This window comes from Aphelocoma coerulescens, chromosome 10 (assembly GCF_041296385.1).
Source record: "Aphelocoma coerulescens isolate FSJ_1873_10779 chromosome 10, UR_Acoe_1.0, whole genome shotgun sequence".
NCBI lineage: Eukaryota > Metazoa > Chordata > Aves > Passeriformes > Corvidae > Aphelocoma > Aphelocoma coerulescens.
This window is the reverse complement of record NC_091024.1, coordinates 20,523,174-20,544,532: the sequence shown is the minus strand read 5'-3', so window position 1 is coordinate 20,544,532 and position 21,359 is coordinate 20,523,174. Positions and strand designations below refer to the sequence as shown.

Below are 21,359 nucleotides of genomic sequence, written 5' to 3'. Positions count from 1 at the left end.
TACACAAAAATTATGCTTGCTTTTTAAAAAACCCACATGCACTAACAATGCTTGGCCACTGTGAACAGGGACAGGACTTATCCAAGATTAGAACAAGCAAAAGCAGGAGGAATTCAAACTCTCCTAATGCACTTGATTTGGATCACCTAAAGGGATCTAATGACCAGAACAGAAGCCAACCCCCCCATTCTCAGTGAGCCTTGGATGTGCAGACAATTGAAAACAGCCCACGTGGGCATCCCAGAGATGATGATCTGCAGCAATCACTAATGAAGTGATTAAAAAAAGCAAACTGAAAATACACTTTTATTTGAACAGGGCTTAGGGGTGCCAGATACTACTCAGAGTGCTGGTGTCAGAGGAGTAGCAACCACATGTACTAAAATACTACAAAAATCCACTTTTCATCTCTGACACCATTACTGCTCCACGAGGGCTGACAAAACCCACATGGAAAGTGGCTGCAGCTTGGGTTCATGGCTGTAGGGAGAGAACTGCTGAGGGTGGTTTGTTGGGTCTGACATTCCTGTTCTGAGATGGAGCAGTGACAAAGGAAGGGAGAGACGTAGCTGTGAGAGCTAAATTAGGGAAAGAGCAGAAAGTGAGGAGGATGGTGAGGAAGGGGAGCAGCAGCACACACAGAACCTGCTGGAGCATCTAGGGCTCGTCACCGAAACTGGGAGAACACTTCTGGGTTTGAAGAAAACAGACAGAAACCTCTCAGTTGCTGGAATCAGAGAAGGACTAAATTCCTCTTCTGGTCCAAATGCAGGTTTTAGTGCCTCATTTATAGAACCCCAGAATGGTTTGGGTTGGAAAAAACCTTAAGGATCATCCAGTTCCAACCCCTGCCATGGGCAGGGACACCTTCCACTATCCCAGGCTGCTCCAAGCCCCGTCCAGCCTGGCCTGGAACACTTCCAGGGATCCAGGGACAGCCACAGCTGCTCTGGGCACTCTGTGCCGGGGCCTCTCCACCCTCACAGCCAGGAATTCCTTCCCAATATCCCATCTAACCCTGCCCCCAAGCCATTCCCTGTGTCCTGTCCCTCCAGCCCTTGTCCCCAGCTCCTCTCCAGCTCTCCTGGAGCCCCTTTAGGCACTGCAGCTCTCCCTGGAGCCTTCTCCTCTCCAGTGGAGCACCCCCAGCTCTCCCAGCCTGGCTCCAGAGCAGAGGGGCTCCATCCCTCAGAGCATCTCCATGACCTCCTCTGGATTCTCTCCAGCAGCTCCACATCCTTCTGATGTTGGATCCCATGGCTGAAGGCAGTTCTGCATGGGGGGTCTCAGGAGGGCAGAGTAGAGGGGCAGAATCCCTTCCCAGGCCATGTGTCCTACTCATCCATGGCCAGGATGAACACACTAACCCAGGATGAAAATATTGTGATATCAAAATATTTGTAATTATTTTTTTAAAATATCTATTTTTAAAAATAATGAATTACTAGTAGTTTATAATTTCCTAGAATTGCAAGTAAGCAATTAGCTTTGAAGGACTTCCTTATCAATGTGATGGTATGTTGACATTGGAAAACTGTCTCTCTGGATAAACTTGTCGAATTGACTTGTCCCATTGGGATTTTTGGGAAGGGTGTTACTGGGGTTTGGGAAATCCCCTTAACATGCCTCTGACTAATACAGACTGGCAGGCTGGAGAAGGACCTTTGTCCCAGGAAGGTGGCTGGGAAGGTACCAATTGGCCCAAGGTGGTCATGGAAGGTGCTGGGAAACTGGAACAAGAGGAGTGAGAGCACAAGAAGAATTAGAAAAAAGGTGTTACATAAAATTTGAAACTAACACCTAAACCCCCCCTTTGAATGTGAGAACTCTCCACCTGATTTAGGGACAAAACCCTGAAGTGCCTTTGTGTTTGAGCATTATGTTGCAGCATTGTATGGCAGTGACACTCCAGGCTATTTTCTCTCACTGGAAAATCCACCCATAAGTTCTGGAGAACGTCATTGACACTTGCATCTCTCGGATAAAATCCACTGGCAGGACACCCTGCTGCCTCCCAGCTCCAGGGTGATAGATCAAGGTTTCTGCCAGCATGTGGCAGCCAGCCGGGAGGGTGGGAGCCTGTGATAGTGCAAGGCTTCAGTGCTTTGTTGTTTTTTAAAGTATTTACTTTGCAGGTACATTTATATAATTAAAGCATAAAAATGAGCCTTTACAGGAATGTTCATACTACTTTTAAGCCAACCTTTCCTCTTTTTTGTTGTAATCAAAAATGAAAAAATGCATTTTTCACTCCTTTTCTTTCAATGATGTCTTGAAAGATATTTTTCCTCCTCCTTAATTGTACATAAAAATCATTTAAAAACCTTTCTTGCAGGCTGAAGCCAGCATGGTGCACTGACAATCCGAGCTCTCGTAGGGAAAGCACACAGGAGAATGACAGGATTTTAATAAGATGTTCAGATAAAATATGAGTGTGGAAAATGACATCATACTTCTCCAGCCTGAGCATGATATAACACTCCTGGATGCCAAGTCAGGGATTAAGCTCGAGTCTGATATCCTGCAAGAGTACTTTCCTCTGGGTGTTAAGCCTCTGTTTCAGAAAAACTCCTAATCCTGCTTGTCTCAGCCCACGTCCCGTGAGCCAAGGGGGAACCCCAAAGGCTGCTCGATCCATCCCCGCCGCAGGACACGGATGCAGATGGAAACCAGACACGTTGGGGCACAACTGGGAAGTGAGCGGAACAGTGGGAGATCACAACCCCCCACACACACGTGGGTGACTTGGGACCCACTCAATGGGCTGAACGTGGTGGTAGATCAGTTCTGGGTCATGAAAAGCTCAGTGTGAGCCATCCATGTGCTCTGGGAGCCCCAAACTCCCCCATGGCCTGGGCTGATCCCCCAGTGTGGGCAGCAGGGAGGGGGATTCTGCCCCTCTGCCCAGCTCAGGTGAGCCCCCACCTGCAGAGCTGCCCCAGCCCTGGGGCCCCAGCAGCAGAAGGACCTGGAGCTGCTGGAGAGAGTCCAGAGGAGGCCACAGAGATACTCCAGGGCTGGAGCCCCTCTGCTCTGGAGCCAGGCTGGGAGAGCTGGGGGTGCTCCACTGGAGAGGAGAAGGCTCCAGGGAGAGCTCAGAGCCCCTTGCAGGGCCTAAAGGGGCTCCAGGAGAGCTGGAGAGGGACTGGGGACAAGGGATAGAGGGACAGGACAAGGGGGAATGGCTTCCCACTGCCAGAGGGCAGGGCTGGATGGGATATTGGGAAGGAATTGCTCCCTGTGAGGGTGGGGAGGCCCTGGCACAGGGTGCCCAGAGCAGCTGTGGCTGCCCCTGGATCCCTGGAAGTGTCCAAGGCCAGGCTGGACAGGGCTTGGAGCAGCCTGGGCTAGTGGAAGGTGTCCCTGCCCATGGCAGGGGGTGAAATGAGATGATCCTTAAGGTCCCTTTCAACCCACACCACCCTGTGATTCTGTGATCCTCACAATCCTCACACTATCTCACATACATTCCCACTGAAACAGTTTGTGTCATTTGTGTGCTAGTGTGGTTTCTGAGAAGTAACGTGGGAGGTACCAGTGCTCCTGCAACTGCCCTCTCCTTACTCATCCTTGCTGTCATTAGATGGATGCAAACATGCAAAATGAAGTGGAAAACTTCAAATAAGAACAATAAGAACATCTTTTGTGGGTGTGCTGAAGACCCAGCTATTGTGTCCCCACTGGAGGCAGGCAGGTCTGGGAAAGGAAAGATGGGAGACTCCTCATTCCCATCCCCATCCCCATCCCAGGCCAGAGCCTGCCTGCTGTTTATTTTTAGAGATGATTTCAAGTCCTGTCTCTGATGCTGTCACTTCGCAGCTGATGACTGGAACATGCTGTGGTTACGCTTTTCAGAAACAGCCCCAAGTACAGCCAGGAGCAAAGGAAACCAACACAAATCTTGTCAGAGATTTTCTCCGAGTCCCGACTGCAGAGTCAGGCGGCTGCGAGCATCACCTTCCTAAAAAGATTTCACTCAGAGCCTTCAGATTTGGGTGGTGTGGTTAGAAAATGTCATCTGCAACAAATCAAAACTGAAAAGAAAGGAAAAAAACCACTCCTTCTTCCTGAAATTAAACCCTTCCGGAAAACAAGGCTGCAGTTCTCGCTTCTCCTGTGGAGGAGATGATGAAAGGAGACATGTGGAACATCCCTTAGGGAAAGGTGCTCACAGACCCATCCTGAGCCCACCACAGAGCTACAGGAGAACAGAGCCACCAGGCAGCAAAGGTTGAAGGATCCAGTGATGACAAAATGTGTTTTCCTCTGCCTTGGTGCATTCAGAGTCTGTTCTGCCAAGAGCATGAACTGAGCTTTCCACGCACTTTCATGAACTCCCACTCCACCTCTGTTTTCACGGTGAAACCAGTGTAAAAACCAATTAACAAATTATTTCGTGGCACGAGAAGGAGTTGTGTGACTTGATGTGAGGAGGCCACATTTAGGGAAATTTGCTCAGCATTTACAGGGACAACGTACAAGGATCCTCACCAAGGAGTCTGATCCATCACCAAAACCAGCCCTCAAGCCTTTAAAATCCAAATCCTGCCTTTCAACTGGTCCTTCCCAAGGGCAAGTACAGACAAACTCGTTCTGCCAGTGCACCATCATCAACATTCCAGGTTATTTTTACCATTTTTTTGGGCATGGTTCCCCAAAGAGAAGTTATTTCTCATCACACCTCAGCTGTTACCGCTGTAGAGGCAAAGTTTGTGCAACAGACCTTGTCCAGCCACAGAGCTTCTACACCTCCTCCTCCTTCAGCCACTGACCAACAGCCCTGGGCTGAGGAAAAAAATCAATCTGAATTTATTCAGATTGGGTTTACACATGGAAATCCCATATTCCAAGTAACTGTACCAAAATGACATCCTGTGTGGGAAAAGCTCGCTTACTAACCCAGAAATGGTTTGTTTGCAATCCTTGAAAACTTTTCACATAATTTAAATAACTAAAAGAACTCTGTGAAATTAAAGCATCTTTTGAGTAATCAGATGTAATTTAAAGAATCCTTTAAAGAGCTGAGAATGGTTTTGATGACAGAAAGGGCAGCTGCAGTGGGCTATAAGGCAGAACAGTCCATGGAAAGTCAGCATTTCCCTTCCTGAAGTCCTGATTTTAGACTTTGTTCAGGAATCTTGGGATCCCAATGCCTTCCCTGTTTTTCCAGACATCAGTGCCAAATAAATAGAAGGAACACATTTAACACACAGGAATTTCCATGGTGGCACAGAGCAGAAAAGTGACTGCAGCAGCTTTTGCACATGAGGATGGGGCTGCCCCATCCCTGGCAGTGTCCAAGGCCAGGTTGAAGACGACCTGGAGCAGCCTGGGATAGTGGAAGGTGTCCCTGCCCATGGGGTGGGATGAGAATGGAGAATCACAGAATATCCTGAGTTGGAAGAGACCCGCAAGAGTATCAAGGTCCAACTCCTGGCCCTGCCCAGGACACCCCAAGAATGTGCCTTTAAAGATGATCTTTCAGGTCCCTTCCAACTCAAACTGTTCTGGGATTCTACGAAGTTCAGCAGGTTGGGAAGATCCTCACAGACACAAACTGTTCAGCCAGATCCCAAACCATCCCCTCCCCACCCCTCTGTGAGGATGGGAGGGACAGAATCACACCATAACGCGGAAACATCCTGAAAACTGGTTAAAAACCCCCAGTGCTGATGAACTCAGTCTTTGCAGAAAAGGAAGGATGCTGCAGCCCATGAAGGAATTCACCAGTCTGATAAAACCACTGCTTACCTAACCCCTACTCTGTCACCAGGCACAGATGTTCCTCCCAATTCCGAGGGAAACGTGAGAAACCTCATCCCACAAATCGGTTTCTTTTGAAGTTCTACCCTCCCAGGTTGCCCTCACGTCCTGAAGCAGAGACACTTGCTTGGCTCTTAAAAGCTTTGTGGGGTTTCAGTTTTATTCCATTAATATTTTTCTGTGGATTCTGAATCCACTCATCAACGTAGCAGCTCTTCAAAGGGCTCCTGCTGAGCTCCTCACGTTAATAACCCTGGTGACAACGAGTCTCCTCAGCTAATGGGCTTTGGGATAAGTAGGTGCTTCCAGCAGTTCTGCTGCTTTCTATTCCATTAAGTGTCCCTGTCCTCATACCTCAGGAAATTTTCATTTCTTCATGCTATTAATTATTTTGTCTCCTTCCCACTTTTTCTCCTTGAATATTTTCAGGCTCTTGATTAATTGCAGTTATGATCTTTCCTTTGTTGTTTTTTTTTTTAACATCTTAGGTAATGTTCTGCCATTTGGCCCTGGAACTCCATTCCTTCTCCTTTATAATGGGCTGGAAAAGGCATCAGTCAGTCCCACTACAAGGATATAGAGAATGAACCATCACACGGTTCCTTGCTGTAATGAAATACTTTTTCCTCTCATTACAGTTCACTCCACAAGGCTTCTCTACCTTGTGTCTCTGCCAATTAACTGTTACTGGGCTGAAAATTAAGTGTTTGTGCTGAAAATGAAATGTTCTTCCCGATTTAAAGTCCCTAACACAGCAGAGTTTATCATCCCAAATAACCCTCCTGTGATGGTCATTCCAAGTGTCGTGTATTCCTCAGCAAAAATTCACCCCAGGTAAAGAAGGTCCAGGCAAAGTGACACTTGGTGACGTGGAAAAGTAACATCTAATGGTTTTGTGGCACCAGAAGAGAAAGATGTGTCTGCCCCACCACTCTGGGGCAAAGGTTCTCTCCTCTCCCCTTCTCCCAAAGGACACAAATCCAACTCTTCTCCCACTCCAAGAAGTCTCTCTGGCTCTGCTGAGCCAGCACAGACCCAGGGACAACGAACATGAGAGGATGAAAGGACAAGGAAAGCAAAGCTGTGGAGCCCTCAGCAAATGCTGCCAGAAGACCTGGACTTTCCTCTCCTGCTTTGCTGTCACCCAAAACACAAGGTTCAATGATTGTCACCCCCTGCCTAACCCTGCACATCTCAGATTGTCAGGAGACTGAATATTTTGGTTTGTAAATCTGACCTGAATTGCATCACTGCTTTTCTAACTAATCATGAGCTGATTTCACATGGACTTACAGCTGCACCTGTTTATGTAGGATAAAAAGAATTTCACAGATTTAGTTGTAATTTGGGTGCCCTGGACACAGTCCCAGGACAGTTCCATGGTGACCTTCCATGGCCATGTAACAACAGCACGGAGCACCTGGCTGCTGAAGAGCATCTGGCCATTGAACAAGGACACGATCATGGAATGCCGGGCAGGTTTGAGCTGGAAGGGACCTTCAAGGTCATTCAGTGCCACCTCTGCCATGGGCAGGGACACCTTCCACTATCCCAGGCTGCTCCAAGCCCCATCCAACCTGGCCTTGGACACTGCCAGGGATCCAGGGGCAGCCACAGCTGCTCTGGGCACCCTGTGCCAGGGCCTGCCCACCCTCACAGGAAAGAACTTCTTCCTAACATCCAATCTACCCCTGCCCTCTGGCAGTGGGAAGCCATTCCCTGTGGCCTGTCCCTCCAGCCCTTGTCCCCAGTCCCTCTCCAGCTCTCCTGGAGCCCCTTTAGGCCCTGCCAGGGGCTCTGAGCTCTCCCTGGAGCCTTGTCTTCTCCAGGTGAGCACCCCCAGCTCTCCCAGCCTGGCTCCAGAGCAGAGGGGCTCCAGCCCTGGGAGCATCTCCGTGGCCTCCTCTGGATTCTCTCCAGCAGCTCCAGGTCCTTCTGCTGCTGGGGCCCCAGGGCTGGGGCAGCTCTGCAGGTGGGCTCTCACGAGAGCAAAGCAGAGGGGCAGAATCCCCCTCCCCCTGCTGCCCAGGTTATGGGGGCAGTTGGGGGCTGCTGGCCCAACATCTGCCCCCCAACACCTGCTTGCACTGCCTTGCTGGAGGGACAACTCGGTCCCTTTCAGTTCCTCTGAGTTTTCAGACACCCATTTCCCACTTACAATTCTGAACACACAATCAGTTAAATACAGGGCATGTTTATAGTGATACTCATCACATCAAACAATCAGCTCCCAACAGCTCTCCAGAACTAAAGAAAGGCAAGAATCAGGTCAGTTGTTGCCCATGAACTTGTATCACATCTTTTATTTCCCTTCTGCTGCACAGTTTCACATCAGATTTCTCCCGGAAGTGTGAATTAATTCACTTTCTAACCCTTAGGGTAAAATGTCCTTGATCACAAATGGCTTAAAATTATAAAGATCTGTTAAAATGATGTCTATTAGCAAAGTCACTTGCTTAAGAAATACCAGCTGAGTTAAATGAATTGAAAACAGCATGGACATTTTTTTTCCTGGAGTAATGTAAAGGAAAGGTCACTAACAGATGTATTTACTTTGATAATGAGTTTTCCCTCATTGGATAAAGAACAGGGAAAAAAATGCAGAGACTGGTGAAAAACAGACAAGCAGGTGCTGGACACCAGCCTGACAAACAGAACAGATGGGATGGAAACCAGGCAGGGATGGCTGGGGAGCTCGGCCACAGGCTCATCTCGGGCACGATGGAAAGGGGATGGAACCACCAACCAAGATGGATTTGAGCAAGGTAAATGAGTGGATGAGTCAAGGCATACTCTGATGGCCTTGGAGCCCTGCAGTGAGCGGAGATGGACAAAACCTGAATTCCTTGGATTGTTTAGATAGAAGCAGGAAGACAGAAGATGTGGCCCAGGAGGGCAATTCCTTGCATGGATTAAGATGATACTCAGATTACAAACAGGATCAAGAGGAAGATTTTTAACAACCCTCAAGCTCTCCCCAAAGATGTGACTGAAGTGCTCTGCTCCCACATGTTTCCTACCAAACACCAGTTAGGTCACTTGGTATTTACTGCATCTGGTTTTTTTCTTTTAAATACCTGAACTGTGGCTTGTGAAACTTTCCTACCTCAGTGTAACTGCAAAAATGCACATAATAATATATGAAAAAATACCCCAGAGTCAGGAGTTGAGGGGCACTTTGGGAAGGACAACAGCAACCCACAGCATGCTACTTTGCTGCCATTAAAACCCCATTTTTCCCTGTTTCAGCTTTGTGCCTACTGTATTTTACCTTCTTAAGGAGAAGATGGCTGTGGCTACAGAGATGCCCAATGTTCAAGACATCTGAATCAAAATAGTCCAATCACCCCTACCACCACTGATGGCTCTGCAGCTCCAAGGGTCCTTCCCATTGCTAAATGAAGTGTAATTCTCCAGCTCGCTGTTACCAAACACTGCACTGTGATTTCTCTGGAAACCCATGAAGTGCTGCTGGCTCCATTAATGCACCATCTCGCTCCTGATAAAGTCTTTGGCAGCTGTTTTGCACAACAGCCCAAGACCTCAGCACACAAGTGCAGCCTTTCATGTCAGTGCAGCTTTTTTCCTAAGTTTATCTATGGCCTAAAGCTTCCAAACCTTTGCGCTCGCCTGAACTGCGCAGTCGTTTCAAACACTGCATTAAAACACCATCCAGTGCTATAAAAGGAAAAATGGATGGTTCCAGGAGCAGCTCCGTGGCAGATGAGCCAGTGTGGCTCAGGAGATAAGAGGCAGCTGCCAGAGATGAATATAAGCATTATTTATGGATGTGGTGTGGTTGATTTCCAGAGGCGTCGGAGGTGAAGCCAGAGAGGATGGCAGCTCCCCTGTAGGGTCTCAAATCAAGCCCATGTTTGCCATCAGTGCCACAGCCACGAGAGGCAGAACAAAGCAGTGTTGATTTTTCCCTGCAAAACCAGATCTCTCCTGGACTGCCCTGTCCTTAATTTCAGAAAGAGCTGCAGCTCCAGTGACACAGGGATGTACTCGAATGTTAACAGCATGGTCAGACACAAGCTCTTCTCAATAAACCATGAGGTACTGCTTGATGAGAAAAGCTGATGGCACATTATGCTTTGTAGGGTCTTCCTGAACCACGTGCTCATCCCATAATCCCTGTAACATCCCAAGGATGGGCACTGATGACACACCAAGAATCAATGGATCCAAGAATCAATGGATCCCACCCTGGAGTATGGTTCACAACTATTTATTTGCTCCTATGGCCCTGCTCGAGCAGGTGCTGCTGCCACACACCTTGAATGCTCCTGGGTAAAATAAAGTAAAATGAAATCTCCTCTGTTCTGGGAAGAACTTGCTCAGCTGAAGATGATGGCACCAGCAACTGCACAGGAGGCACCGACTGTAATTGCTGGAATCCTAACTCCTCACTGGACTTCAGTGTTACATTTAACCTGATTTAGATCAAAGACCCACAGACTGGCTTGAGTTGGGAGGGATCTTAAAGCCCATCCCATGCAACCCCCTGCCATGGGCAGGGACACCTTCCACTAGCCCAGGCTGCTCCAAGCCCCATCCAGCCTGGCCTTGGACACTGCCAGGGATCCAGGGGAAGCCACAGCTGCTCTGGGCACCCTGTGCCAGGGCCTTCCCATCCTAACAGGGAGGAATTCCTCCCCAGGATCCCATCTAACCCTGCCCTCTGGCAGTTTGAAGCCATTTCCCCATGTCCTGTTACTCCAGGCCCTTGTAAAAAGTCACTCTGGAGCCTTCTTGTAGGCCCCCTTTAGGCACTGGAATCTGGTCCTTGGATCCTTCAAGATCATCCAGCAGAATAATTATTTGTGGGCAAGAATCAAAAAGTCTTGACTTTATTAAAAGAATCACGGAGTTGATGAAGTCAGTATTTCTGCCTAACTTTAAAATGGCACATTATTCCTGAGGGAAACACCCAACTCAGCTCCTGGGGCAAAGCCATCAAGAGAAGTCCTAAGAGAGGAAGTACAATATGAACAAACAGAGAGGAGGTGGTTGCCAGTTGCAGCTTCTCCTTCAACACTGCAGGCTTCTAGCTGCTGGGAGAAGAGGAGGCTCTGGGGAGAGCTCAGAGCCCCTTGCAGGGCCTGAAGGGGCTCCAGGAGAGCTGGAGAGGGACTTGGGATAAGGGATGGAGGGACAGGACACAGGGAATGGCTTCCCAGTGCCAGAAAGCAGGACTGGATGAGATAATGGGGAGGAATTGTTCCCTGTGAGGGTGGGGAGGCCCTGGCACAGGGTGCCCAGAGCAGCTGTGGCTGCCCCTGGATCCCTGGCAGTGTCCAAGGCCAAGCTGGACAGGGCTTGGAGCACCCTGAGATAGTGGAGGGCATCACTGCCCATGGCAGGGGTGGAATGGGATGACCTTGAAGGTCCCTCCTAACTCAAACCCGTCTGTGATTCCATGATGTCCATCCATGAGTTGTCCCCACTTTGCAGCACCTTTTACCCAAAACATGCCAGAATAAAAGATGTAGTTTACCCAAATTACTGCAAAGATGAACAGAATCAGGACGAGTCAGCCTGGTATCAATTCACAACTGAAGGAGAATGCTTCAAGCAAGCTGCCAAGCGTTCAAACCACTGTTTCTAAAAAAAAAAAGCCCCAAACCACAGGACTGTGTTTCCAATCAGCACACAACAAGAAGGCAGGAGTGCACAGACAGCCAGGAATGTGACATCACTGCAAATCCAACAAAGACGGCCTCTCCGTGAGCTTCGGGACTGCAGCTCGGGAAGGGGAGGAGAAAAGGCTTGGCTTGGACAATCAGCCTCCAACCTCAGCCCTGATGCCTCCAGAACACCAAAGGCAAGGATCCCTTTGGGCCAACTCTGCCCATTCGAGACCCTTAAGGGGGATGACAGTCACAGCAGGACCCTGAGGGCACAGATCTCTCAGGAGCCAGGCTAGGATCACGGAATGATCACATTCACTTTCCATGAAAAGCATTTCTGCGTGGAGTTGTCATCTCCACATCCTCCAGCACTGATGAAAAGATTGGCAAACATCAGCCACTGTGCAGAGCACGGAAAATGGAACACTGCAGAACGGAGCAGATGCCCCAGGGAACCTCACCAAAGCTCAAAACCCATCCCAAATGTAAGATCTCAAAGCTTTTTATGTGGAATCCCAGACTGGTTTGGGCTGGAAGGGACCTTAAAGCTCATCTTGATCCACCCCCTGCCATGGGCAGGGACACCTTCCACTAGACCAGGGTGCTCCAAGCCCCATCCAACCTGGCCTTGGACATTTCCAGAGATGTGGCATCTACCACCTCTCTTGCAGCCTGAAGGTTGGTAGATCTGACTTGCTCTTCTTGATGGTGTAAAGAAGCAAGGACATGCCAAAATGACATTATCCAATCCTTTTTGTGAGAGCCATTAGAGCAGAGTCTTTTCTACACAAATTCCACTGAAACTTTCAGCGTACCAAGCTGTGAAAAACTCCTCAGGCATCTGAAGAATAAAGTAGCTGCTGAATCCATCAGGAAAGGCAGCTGCCTGTGAGCTACAGAGGTCGTGGTGGGAGAGCCATGTCTGCAAATCCTGAAACCCTCAATGGCTCCATCCATTGGAGCCAACTATAATGCTCCTTTGTTAAATACACAGGAATAACCAGCCTGTGGGTTCCCAGGAGTCCAGTGAGTCATGAGTGCGGATTATCAGACATCAATAGCCTTTGTGAAGGCCCAAAATGTCAAATGAATCCCATTCTTCCTTCCTGATTCAGACAGATCTGAATTTAAGTCACTCCTTGTGCTCCCTGAGCCAGAGGAAGACCAGGAGAAGGCCTCTTACCATGGGGAGGTTCCAGTTGGAGCATCTCAAATTCTGCTCTGTGAGCAGTGAACCTGCTCCCAGAGTGAGGTCACTGCTGGATAAAATTTGGTGGTCAGGATGCTGATGATGTAAGGAGGTGAACAAAAAGCTCATTGGGAGGTGCTCATCTTAACACAATTCACAGCTTCTTCCAAAATGATTTTGTCACAGAGATCACATCAACCATTCCCAAAGGCCTTGTGCTCCTTTGTGTTCCCCCACTGCCACCACACCCTGATCGTTCCTTTCTTCTACTGATATTGGTCACAAACCTTTCTAAGGGAACACCTGAGATTTGGGAGCAGCCATATCACCAAAAACATTTTGGAAAGCACTTGAGGAACTCATGCTGAGCCACTCTAGGTCTAAAGAGGTTTCTTCCAGCTCAACAGAAAGAGCATCAAGGTAAGACTGTCCCCAGCTGTGTCAGTACACTACAGGTGTTGAGCAGCAGGTCAAGGGAGGGGGTTCTGGCCCTCTGCCCTGCTCAGGTGAGATCTCACCTGCAGAGCTGCCCCAGCCCTGGGGCCAGCACAGGGAGGACGTGGAGCTGCTGGAGAGAGCCCAGAGAAGGCACCAGGGTGACCAGAGGAATGGAGCAGCTCTTGTGTGAGGAAAGGCTGAAAGAACTGGGATTGTTCAGCCTGGAGAAGGCTCCAGGGCCTGAAAGGGCTCCAAGGGAGCTGGAGAGGGACTGGGGACAAGGGCCTGGAGGGACTTTGGACAAGAGGGAATGGCTTCAGACTGACAGAGAGTAGGATTAAATGGGATATTGGAAAGAAATTGTTCCCTCTGAGGGTGGGGAGGCCCTGGCACAGGGTGCCCAGAGAAGCTGCGGCTGCCCCATCCCTGGCAGTGTTCCAGGCCAGGTTGGACGGGGCTTGGAGCAACCTGGTCCACTGGCAGGTGTCCCTGCCCACGGCAGGAGCCTGGAACAAGATCATCTTTAGGGTCCCTTCCAACCCAGACCACTCTGTGATACCATGATTCTAAGGACCCTCCAGCAGAAGGGTGCTTTTAGCTCAGTTCTGAACTTTCTTAGCCATTTTTTTAAGTCTGTGCCCAAGATGCAGGAAGAAAGTAGAAACACCACATTGATTAAATGTCCATCACAAAGACCCAGTGAAAGCCCTTGTGTGCCCTTTGTTAGGGGACATTCCTCTTTTGCACAAACACAGCACTTCACTTCTAAAGATGAAAGCTCAGTAACAGTTTCTGAGCTTAAACACACCCTCAGAGTAGGAGAAAAGATACTTTTTTTCCCTCTTGGAAAAAGGAGTCACAATATCTCCAGCTGACCCCAGTGACCACACAATGTGTTTACTTATTTGTGACACAACAGGCTGCTCTTCAGATGCTACTCAAGGTGCTGTAAATTCTCACACAACCCTACAGCAAGAGGAAACAGAGGGACCAAGCGCGGTGGGATGCTCGGTGCTCCTAATCTGGGGGATACAAGAAGGTTACAGGCAGAAACAGCCAAAACAAGTAGTTCAGCAGACCAGAACTTATGTATTTTGAATAATGGAAGAGGAAAAAAAAATTTCTCTTTACCAGACACAGAACAGAATTCAGAATTCCTGAAAATCATATTTAGATCCCATATAACTGAACTGGAGTCTGAGGGCAGCTGATGGAGCTGTGGGTGCTCCAAAGCATCACACAAGGGCCCAGGTTGTGAGGGGTCTGAGGAAAAGCTAGTGGGAATCTTCTCTGGAGATCTGCAGCTCTTGCCATACAAGAACCACCACTAACACAGGCACTCCAGAAGGCAGTAAAAATCTCCTGGAGTCTTGGGTCAGCACTCTGCTGTGGATGAATCGGTGCTCCAGCTCAAGGAATGACATCTGGAGACAAACACACACACACAGCAATGCACAGCTCTGCTTTGGACAGCTCTCACACAACCACAAGCAATGAAAGCCCTTACAAACCATCAGAATAAAGCACAAACCTGCCTTCCAGGAATGGCATAGAAAAAAAGTCAATCATTTCCTAGATTAGGACACCCATTAGCTTCTCCTATGTTATTTTGACTTAATAAATAAAAACTGAAAGAAACTCTGAGTGTGCATCTCAAAGTATTGAAAACCATTGCAAGAGCTGCCTTTTAATAACAAACATCATGTACTGACCTCTGCCAATTTGTATGGTAAGATCAGCTTCTCTCCCACTGTCACTGTCTTTCTGGTCACCAGGGCCTCAAACAGCATCTCTTCTTTCACCTAAAACAAAAGTACTGATGTTAATGATTATTCTAGGAATCTTTTTTAATTTTAAATCCAGTTTTAAAAAACGCTAACATTTAAACTTAAAAAAAACCCTAAAATTCGGTGTAAACACATTCAAATTTCAAAATTTAATTAAAAAGAAATCATTAAACCACTTTTGCCAGCCCTTGCAGAGTTAAGTTCAATGGGTAAAAATATGCCATTGGGAGGAGCCAACTCAGCACATAAATCCAGCATCAGAAACCCAACACCAGGGTGTTCAAAGGAACCTGATTTTCTGCATTCAGGCATCCCAGTTGCAGCAATTTCCCATTGGTTTCCTTATTCCCGGTGCTGCTTCTCCCTCCCACACTTTTTCTTGGCAAAATAAGTCACCTTTCTAGTGTTGTCAAGATGAAATCATACAAATTACTCTAGAATAAGCCAAGCAGTGTCATCAGTTTCAGAGCTATCCAAGTGAAGGAGGTTTTTTTTGGTGCTTTTCAGGGTGGGGAGGAGTCAGAAGGAGGAAGAAACCCTTGGAAAAGCACCTGATATTTACTTTGCTATTGGCACTTGATGTTTACTCCCTAAAGCCCCAGTTCCTGGCAGGGTGACAGTCTCCAATCAGCCCTCACAGGTTTGCAGAACAAAAATCAGTTGTGCAAACACAGACACTTCAGCAAAGAGGAAAACGGTGCCGACAAATTAAGTGGTACCTGCAACTGTTGGGAAAAAGCCACTTTTGCCATCAGTTTCAAGACCTTCTTACTTTGAGGTGCCCTGGAGGAATTCAGAAGGTGTCCTCTCTCCCAGAATACGTCAGACAGACCTAAAGACTTTGAGTCATTGACTGATCTTCACTAAATTTCCAACTCAAAAAAGACACCATGAGTCTCGGTGAAAATCGTGGAGCCCAGAATTAATGGATGTGGATTGATACAGAGATGCTGCACTGAAGTCCCTACAAACTGCTTATCCCACCCAAAGGACTCCATGCAGACACCAGACCTCCTCTGGACATCTCTGATGGAGACCGAAATCCACATTCCTGAAGCCATCCCAGGCCATATTTTTATCACAGGGAAACCATTTATGATTTGACATGGAAAATGGGAAACGTGGTGGTCTTACAATTGGACTCAATGATCTTAGAGGTCTTTTCCAACCAAAACAATTCTATGATTGTATGCACTTTGACTTAATGGTTTAATCCAGGAATTGGTATGAAGATAAAATGCAAACAAGCCAGTGGAAGGTCAGAAATCTCACAAACCATTGCAATAATGATGCCCTTCTGTACAAAAATCTCCTTCTGCCAAAGCTACTATCGTGGGAGTCTCCCTGACAAAATCCAGGGCGTTTTTATGTAACTGATTCTTCCTGCAACAAGAACTTGTTGCTGTGGAAATCAGAACCCATCAAGTCACCTCTATATGATGTCACCAGCCAGCAAGGTCTCTGTCATTGGAAATGACACTTCAAGGTTCATTTCTTTTGTGCTCAGAACCACTCAGGAGCCCCCAGTTCCCACAATCCGATTTTACCTTTCAAAATCAAGCAGGGAAAAAAAGAATCTCCTGGTTCATCCAGAGATCCACAGCAAGATTTCACATTTGGTTTCTATTCTTCTACATTCCCCAAAAGATGTGATTTTTGTAATTTTCCAGCAGCTCTCGACGGTGGGACCATCAGCTGCTCTCCCTCCACTGCCCAACTTGGAACAAGAGTGAATTTCACACCATCCATTATCCCACTTCAGGGATGCTGCAAACCCGCAGCCGGCATGCCGGCTTTTCTTAATTATCCAAGGCAACAAGGCAGAGGGCTGTCAGATGGTTCCTAATCAAAACAGTCCAAAGAAATATTCCTCAACAACATAAATGCTTCCAAGTGCCAGATTTGTCAGCAAACACAGGGATTTTAAGCAATTTAAACAACTACCCATGCCACCCCTCACCATCCCCATCTCATGGTCACTCCAGTTCCTTCTCCCCGTGCTCTCTGGATGGAGGGAACCTGTGGATGTGCATCCTTCATCCCCTGACCCGGGGAGATCCCATCAAAGCATCTTCTTGCACAAAAACACTTGGCAAGGATGGGAATGCATCTCCCCAGGCCTCTGCCTGCAATTACCACCCAGTGGAGCTTGATCTTGATTCCTTCATCGCCTCTGATGAACTCCACGGGTGCAGCCAAATCATCCTAATTTTCACTCAAGGTCACAGCGTGGAGGTAGCTGACTCCTGCTGCCAGGGAGGAGCCACTGGAGCTTTCTAAAGATAAACTCAGCACATGCCGATGACTAAGGACATGGAGATACTTGCAGCTTCCCCACATCCTACACTTCCTCCTCCAGTAAGTGTGAAACACTAAAACAGGGACACCCCTTGGTGCAGAGTAGCAAAGAGGAGAACACCACTAACTCCTTTACTTTGTGCCCTGGGAGTTTCACTCTTAGGTCACATTTCACGGACTTTTCCTTCCTGGTGCTAAAGGGCATGGCCTGCTCTCCCTCCTAAACATGGCCCACAGGAGTTTAGATCTTAATTACAGGGACAAAAGGCAGATTTAAGACTTCATTGCCACAAGTGGGCCCAGAGAGGGCTCCAGGAGCCAGTGAAGGGTGACTGGCAGTGCCACGGCTGGGAACGTCAGCGGAGCACGGCGGGAGCAGGGAGCCGGCAAGGGCTGGGCTGGAGCCAAGGCAGGCAGAGACTGCTCCTCCAGGAATGCTGGGTATTATGTTAGAGCAGCTGAAGGAAAATGAACCATTTCCAACTGGAGAGCAAGAAAACATCAGGTTTTGTCTCTCCTCCCATATTTGAGAAAGGGATTACAGCGCTGAGTGCTCGCTCTAAAGATGCCTTGTGTGGAGTAACAGAAAATAAGTTCAGATTTCTATCAGCTCTTCTTGGAAAAGAGCTGAACCTTTTCCTCAGACTTTCCTTCAAATAACCAGAGAGTTACAAAGGATGTGAGGGAACGGCTGGAGCTGTGTCAGGGAGGTTTAGGCTGGATATTGGGAAAAGGTTCTTCCCCCAGAGGGTGCTGGGCACTGCCCAGGCTCCCCAGGGAATGGGCACAGCCCCGAGGCTGCCAGAGCTCCAGGAGCATTTGGACAACGCTCTCAGGGACAAGGTGGGATTGTTGGGGTGTCTGTACAGGGCCTGTGTCTGTGCAGGGCCTGTGTCTGTGAAGGGCCTGGAGTTGCACTCAGTGGTACTTGTGGATCCCTTCCAACTCAGCATATTCTGTCATTCTCTGAAGTTTTCTGACTCCAGTTCTGGCTCAAAACTTTGCATCCGATGAAGATGTCCCTGCTCATTGCAGGGGACAGTGTTGGACCAGATGAACTTCGGAGGTCACTTCCAGCCCCAATCATTCTGTAATTCTACAAAACATCATCCGGAAAACAGATCCAGAAGAAAAAGCTGGAAGCGAGCACTGTCTGCTTCATAATCCTCACCCCCTCCCCAGCTAATTTGCAAGACATTTATCACAGGAGGAGCCCCAGCGCCTGTGGGATCCCTCTGGGAAGCTGAAGGCCATTCTTTAGTGGAAGAAGAACTTGAGAACATAAATCTCTTGCAGAGGCCAACTTTAGTTCCAAACACAAATGTGCACTGGGAGATCTGGCAAAACTACTTTAGGGCACTTGATAACTTGTATTTACCTTTATTTGCATTGAGGCTGGTTACCTAGACCTAAAAACTGAATAGAAAACTGCTCCACTGAGCAAAGCCAGAATTTATGTCCTTTCTCAATGCTCCATCCATGGAAATAATTTCCCATATTAGTAAACACACATGATTAAAATGTTCCTGCTCTTCCAATGGAAAACAAAAAGCCTCTTCTAAGGTTAACTAGATAATCTCTAATATATTATTTCTGTTAATAAGACCACAAATGAGCTTTTCCAATCTTTTCCCCCAGAAACACAAAGGTTTCACCCAGTTTTACACAACCCTCTATGATTTCTGCCCAGGCCCTGGGATATTTGCAGCGCTTGCACAGGACTCCACGTCTGCTTGATCCATCAGGCAGCCTTGACATCACTCCCCGGCACAGCATTTCAGCAGAGTTTAAACAAAGGCCCTGAAAAACCTGCCAAAAGCATCACATAATCCACACGCTATGTCTATTCCTGAAAAAAAATGGAATCAGGGTTTTACTGTAAATGAAACAATGATCTGCAGAGTCTGGCCAAAATTCTATATTGCAGTTTGCTGTTTCAACAAATGCTGCTCTGGATGGTTTAATAAAGCAAAAACATATTGGATGGGGTTGCTGGTATCTAAGAAAAAGCAAATCCATCACAGATCATCATCTCCTCCCAGATTCCTTCAAAAAATCCCTGTTTTAGCTTCATTTGATAGGGACACAGATCTCACTACACAGAGGGAGGATAGTTGTGCAGGGTGTTGCATTAACTGGTGCAGCAGGCAAATTCCCCCAGCTGTCCTTAGAGCTTCCAACACAAACCAACCAGCTCACAAGAATTTGGACCAGATTTCCCTTTGCTGTGGGAGAAGACCTTAGTTTTGCCTAAGTTTTTAATTTCAGCCAGGCTGGTGGTTCCCCTCCTGCCCTCGGAGGCTACATCCCCACCGGAGCCGTGCCGGAGCACCTCTGCATCCCCTCTTGGCTGCTCTCAGAGATCACCAAACCAGCTCCAGCTGGATTTTGTCCTTCTCTTTTCCATGTCAAATCCTTGACTGAACAAATCCAATGAGTCATTTGAGTATAAAGATCAACCCAAAAGTTGATTTCTGGGGGAGCCAGAAGTTCCCCCAAGATAAGGAAGTATCAGAACAACACAGTTTCTTCCATCCATTTGCTGTGCTCAGGACGGTCCCACCAAGCAGTTGGTGACCACAGGAAAGGAAGTTCAACTCTTTGTCAACTCATATTACTTTTATTCTGACATGATTTTTCAGCTATTAGTGTCCAATGCCAAGATCTGGAGAGGGGATTATCAACTTTTTCAAGCCAATTCATAATTTTAGAAACAATGGGAAAAGCAAAAGTGTTCAGTGACCACAAAAAAAAAAAAAAAGTTAAATGTTTTAACCAGTATTTTAGGTCTCTGGCTGAGAAGAATTCATTACACTCAATGTGGAGAGTTGTAAGCAGCCAACTAATGAATAAAGAGTGGTGGCTGCTCTTTGTAATGATGTTTGAACCCTTTGGTTCTCCCTTTGAGTCAAACCTGAATAAGCAGCAGCATCTGTTGAGGTCTGCAAAGAGAAATGTGGCATTTCAGAAAGGGAAATCAAGTCTGGAAATGAGATCATTGGCTTTTTTCAGCTGATTTCAGTGGGTCTGTTGAAAGGTTTACACCTGGAGGCAGCAAACATTTCCAGTTTCAGGATCAATTATCACTGAAATGCAACTGAAGGGACAAACACCACCACTTACCCAAACCCAGTGATGTACTTCATCAGATCCCACCTCAGTGCAGCATGCATTGTCCTGATCTAACTAACAAGCATTTTATTTCTAGATGGCCATTTAATTTGCAAAAGAATTACCAAGATGAACACAAATCTACCACTTTGCTCAGCTACATCAGATCTACACCAGATCAGTGGTTTGGGGTTTTTTTTTCCAAACGGTGAAAAAGAAATATTTATTTTTACATCTATGTTGACACTGCCTGGGGGTGCTGTTGCAGCCCACAGCATTGAGGCACCGTTGGATTGACACAGCTCAGCCAATGCCTCATTTCACATAATCACGTGTAAAAACCACCCCGCGACCTCCCCACGTGCAGATGTTGCAGAAGGGTTTGTTTGCAAAGGCAAAGACCCAAAGCCTGGAACCTTTTCAGATCTCTAAGTTGCTCTCTTACTCAAAACTTTTTTAAAAAACAATTACTTAACTGACTTGGCCACATTGAACAGAGTAAAATCAACAACATTCTCCTCCCAACATTTTCCTTCTGTTTATTTCTGCAATCTCCAAGGCCAAGATGCAAAGAGCATCCAACTGCTCAGACTGTATTTTACAGAAGCTTTCCCCTCCCTAAATTCAAAGCATTAATGAAGTGCTCTGGAAGTCCCTGAGAGCCAATTTCCAAGTTCTTTAGGTAGGGATATAACACAACTGTTATTTAATGGAACGAATGGGAAGAGCACCACATGTACACAAAAGGACAAGTCACCTTCTGATTCTACCACAAAATCATCACAAATTCACCTTCCAGACCATCCAGGGAGTACAAAAGGGTAAAGATAATTGTTGCTAAAACCAGCTACAAGAAAAACATTTCAGTTGCAAGAGGTTTAGAGCATTTCAAGTGAAGTGAGACAGCAAGGGGAGCTTCTGGCCACCTCAATCCATGGGAGGTGTTTGAGCTCAGCTCTTCAAGGCTGAAGGCCAGCAGGACAAGTTGGCTCATTCAAGACTTTTCTCAAGAAAAGTAGTGCCACATCTTCATAACCTGCTTGGGCTGACAGAGCAGATCTCCTAAGAACTTACTCACTGCTTTTGCACTGATTTACAGAGCTGGACATGGCCTGGGCCAGCCAGGCTGACACCTACAAA

At 47.4% G+C, this 21,359-nt stretch overlaps 1 protein-coding gene across 7 annotated transcripts in view; it reads right to left on the bottom strand.

Moving 5' to 3' along the window:
* The window catches only part of MYO9A (myosin IXA), a 177,066-nt gene that overhangs the window by 77,742 nt on the left and 77,965 nt on the right, over positions 1 to 21,359 (bottom strand). For all 7 annotated transcript variants that reach the window (XM_069026172.1, XM_069026173.1, XM_069026174.1 and 4 more), the window contains one exon: positions 14,736 to 14,825. In XM_069026172.1, the coding sequence (XP_068882273.1) occupies positions 14,736 to 14,825 (90 nt within the window). The remainder of the gene's footprint in view (positions 1 to 14,735; positions 14,826 to 21,359) is intronic.